Here is a 1,893-nt window from a genome sequence, read left to right as displayed (position 1 = left end):
GCTCCAAATTAGGAGAGCAGAGTTTAGTCTCAGATCAGCAGCAAGGTCCCATGCCTCAGCAGGCTGAAGTCCTTCAGTTCAAGAGGACCCTTTTTAATGAGCTGCCTCTGTGCCTTGCAACTCCCAAGCACATGAGAGAGGTCTTCCTGCCTCGCGTGGTGTCTCAACTGCTCTCCCCATCATTACACGCCTTGGATGGGTGCTGAGGGTCTTGCTTGGCAAAATCCTAGTGATACTGAAGTCATCTGGAGCAGAAAATTGACCCAAGGGAATCGGCATAATGATAGTTTCTCAGGACTGAGGTCAAAAAGTTGACTTCTCTCCCAAGGATGGGTGGTGGTGAGTAGTCTCCCTCTGCCTTTATGATGTGTTGGGAATTATTTGGGCTTGGTGGAATTTGTGTATGTGTGTCTGTGTGCGGCTTGCTTTCAAGGAAGATGTTGGGAAAAGCGACTCTCTGTCATCCCAAAGCACTGGGTTGGGTGCAGTGGGATGCCAGAAACCCATCCTGCAAAGCCTGATTGTTCCTTAGGCTTTGATTTCAAACTGGACTTCAGACTTTATTCCTTAAATGACTGTTTCTGGATTGTGGTATTAAAACGTTTATCATTTTTGCCTGGCTGCTGCTGTGAGGCTCTTTTGCAGAGAGAGAACTGGGGCTGAGAGCAGGCTGCACTGCTGGAGATGCCACGCTCCTGCCTGATGTGCATGCTTCTGGTTTGCTTGCTCAGCGTTTTCTGCAAAGAAAACTCGCCGATGCAGCGAGATGGTTCTGCCTGCGGTAGATTCTGCAGACATGGTTGGAACATCTCCCCTGCAAAATGCATATGTGAGGCAGGGGCCAGCACATCCCACCTGCCTTTGTACCTCTTGCTGAGCATAATGAGAGTCCCTGCTGGGTAGGAAACAGCCTTTTTTTTTTAACTTTTGCTTTGTGCCTGGCAGAATAGTGTATAGGCAGGAGGGCAACGGGGGCCAAATGAATCAAACCAAGTTCCGACAGCGATCTTCAAACACTCACTTAGCAAATGTTTATATCTTGTTGCGCATTGACCTTCTGCCAAAAGCTAAGCAGTTCCCCAGTACGTTTATTTTCCACTGTGCATGTGTAGGGTGTCCTTACCAGGTAACGCCACCAAATGAAGGCATTCAGGAGCTTTCCTACCACATACCAACGCTGGCATGAGGGAGACAGCAAGAGCGTTGTGGGGAGGCAAGGGCAGCACCTGGGGGACACAGCCCCTTTGTTCTATCTCAAGCTGTGGTTTGCAACTGCACCCAAGGGCTTTTATTTTAGGGAAGTCTTGTTGTGGCCAGAATTAATCGTATCCTTTCCCTCAGCTGCTCAGGTTTGGTTTGACACCTCCCTTGAGCCAGGTTGTGCTGCTGGGTGTTGAGAAGCCTGCTCAAACCCAACCCCTGTTCTAATGCATCAGCTGTGTCTGGAGGAGTCAAGCACTTCCTGCACCCATTTGGGGTAGTACTCTCTAATTTTTCACACAACTTGAAACGACAGGCCTCTTCCACCTGTGCTGCTCTGCAGAAGCGTCCGGCTTGTTTTTTTCCAGTCGCCTTGGGGGAACAGTCATTTCTATACCCATTGCCCAAGGCGGGAGGAGGAGGCAGTAAAAACCACATGGCTTCTTGGAGGTGCAGGAGCAGAGCTCAGATTTCCTTCTCTCGGTCACCACTGCTCACTCCACTGTTCTCCCTCAAAGGGACAAACCCCGTTCCAGGTCCCTCTCCCTCCGTTCAGTTGGGGGTTTTAATGCAGTGAGCGCAGGTAAGGCAGTTAGCTACAAATCCTGGTCTCTGCGTGATCCACTACAGAGCAAGGTGTGAGTGCTTCTTGATGAGCTAAAGCAGCAGGCAAATTAACACCCAGTCCTGGAG

The 1,893-nt window shown here is 50.1% G+C and overlaps 1 protein-coding gene across 1 annotated transcript in view; it reads left to right on the top strand.

The window, feature by feature from the left end:
- Positions 1-945: 945 nt before the first annotated feature.
- The window catches only part of ACVR2B (activin A receptor, type IIB), a gene marked incomplete at its 5' end in the record, with an annotated part of 25,065 nt that continues 24,117 nt past the window's right edge, over positions 946-1,893 (top strand). The window contains one exon of the mRNA XM_010145684.1: positions 946-1,082. Coding sequence (XP_010143986.1) covers positions 946-1,082 — 137 coding nt within the window. The remainder of the gene's footprint in view (positions 1,083-1,893) is intronic.

The sequence above is a fragment of the Buceros rhinoceros genome, unplaced genomic scaffold (assembly GCF_000710305.1).
Source record: "Buceros rhinoceros silvestris isolate BGI_N320 unplaced genomic scaffold, ASM71030v1 scaffold3171, whole genome shotgun sequence".
Classification (NCBI taxonomy): Eukaryota; Metazoa; Chordata; class Aves; order Bucerotiformes; family Bucerotidae; genus Buceros; species Buceros rhinoceros.
Note: the sequence above shows the minus strand (reverse complement) of the source record. Positions and strands in the feature narration are given on the sequence as shown.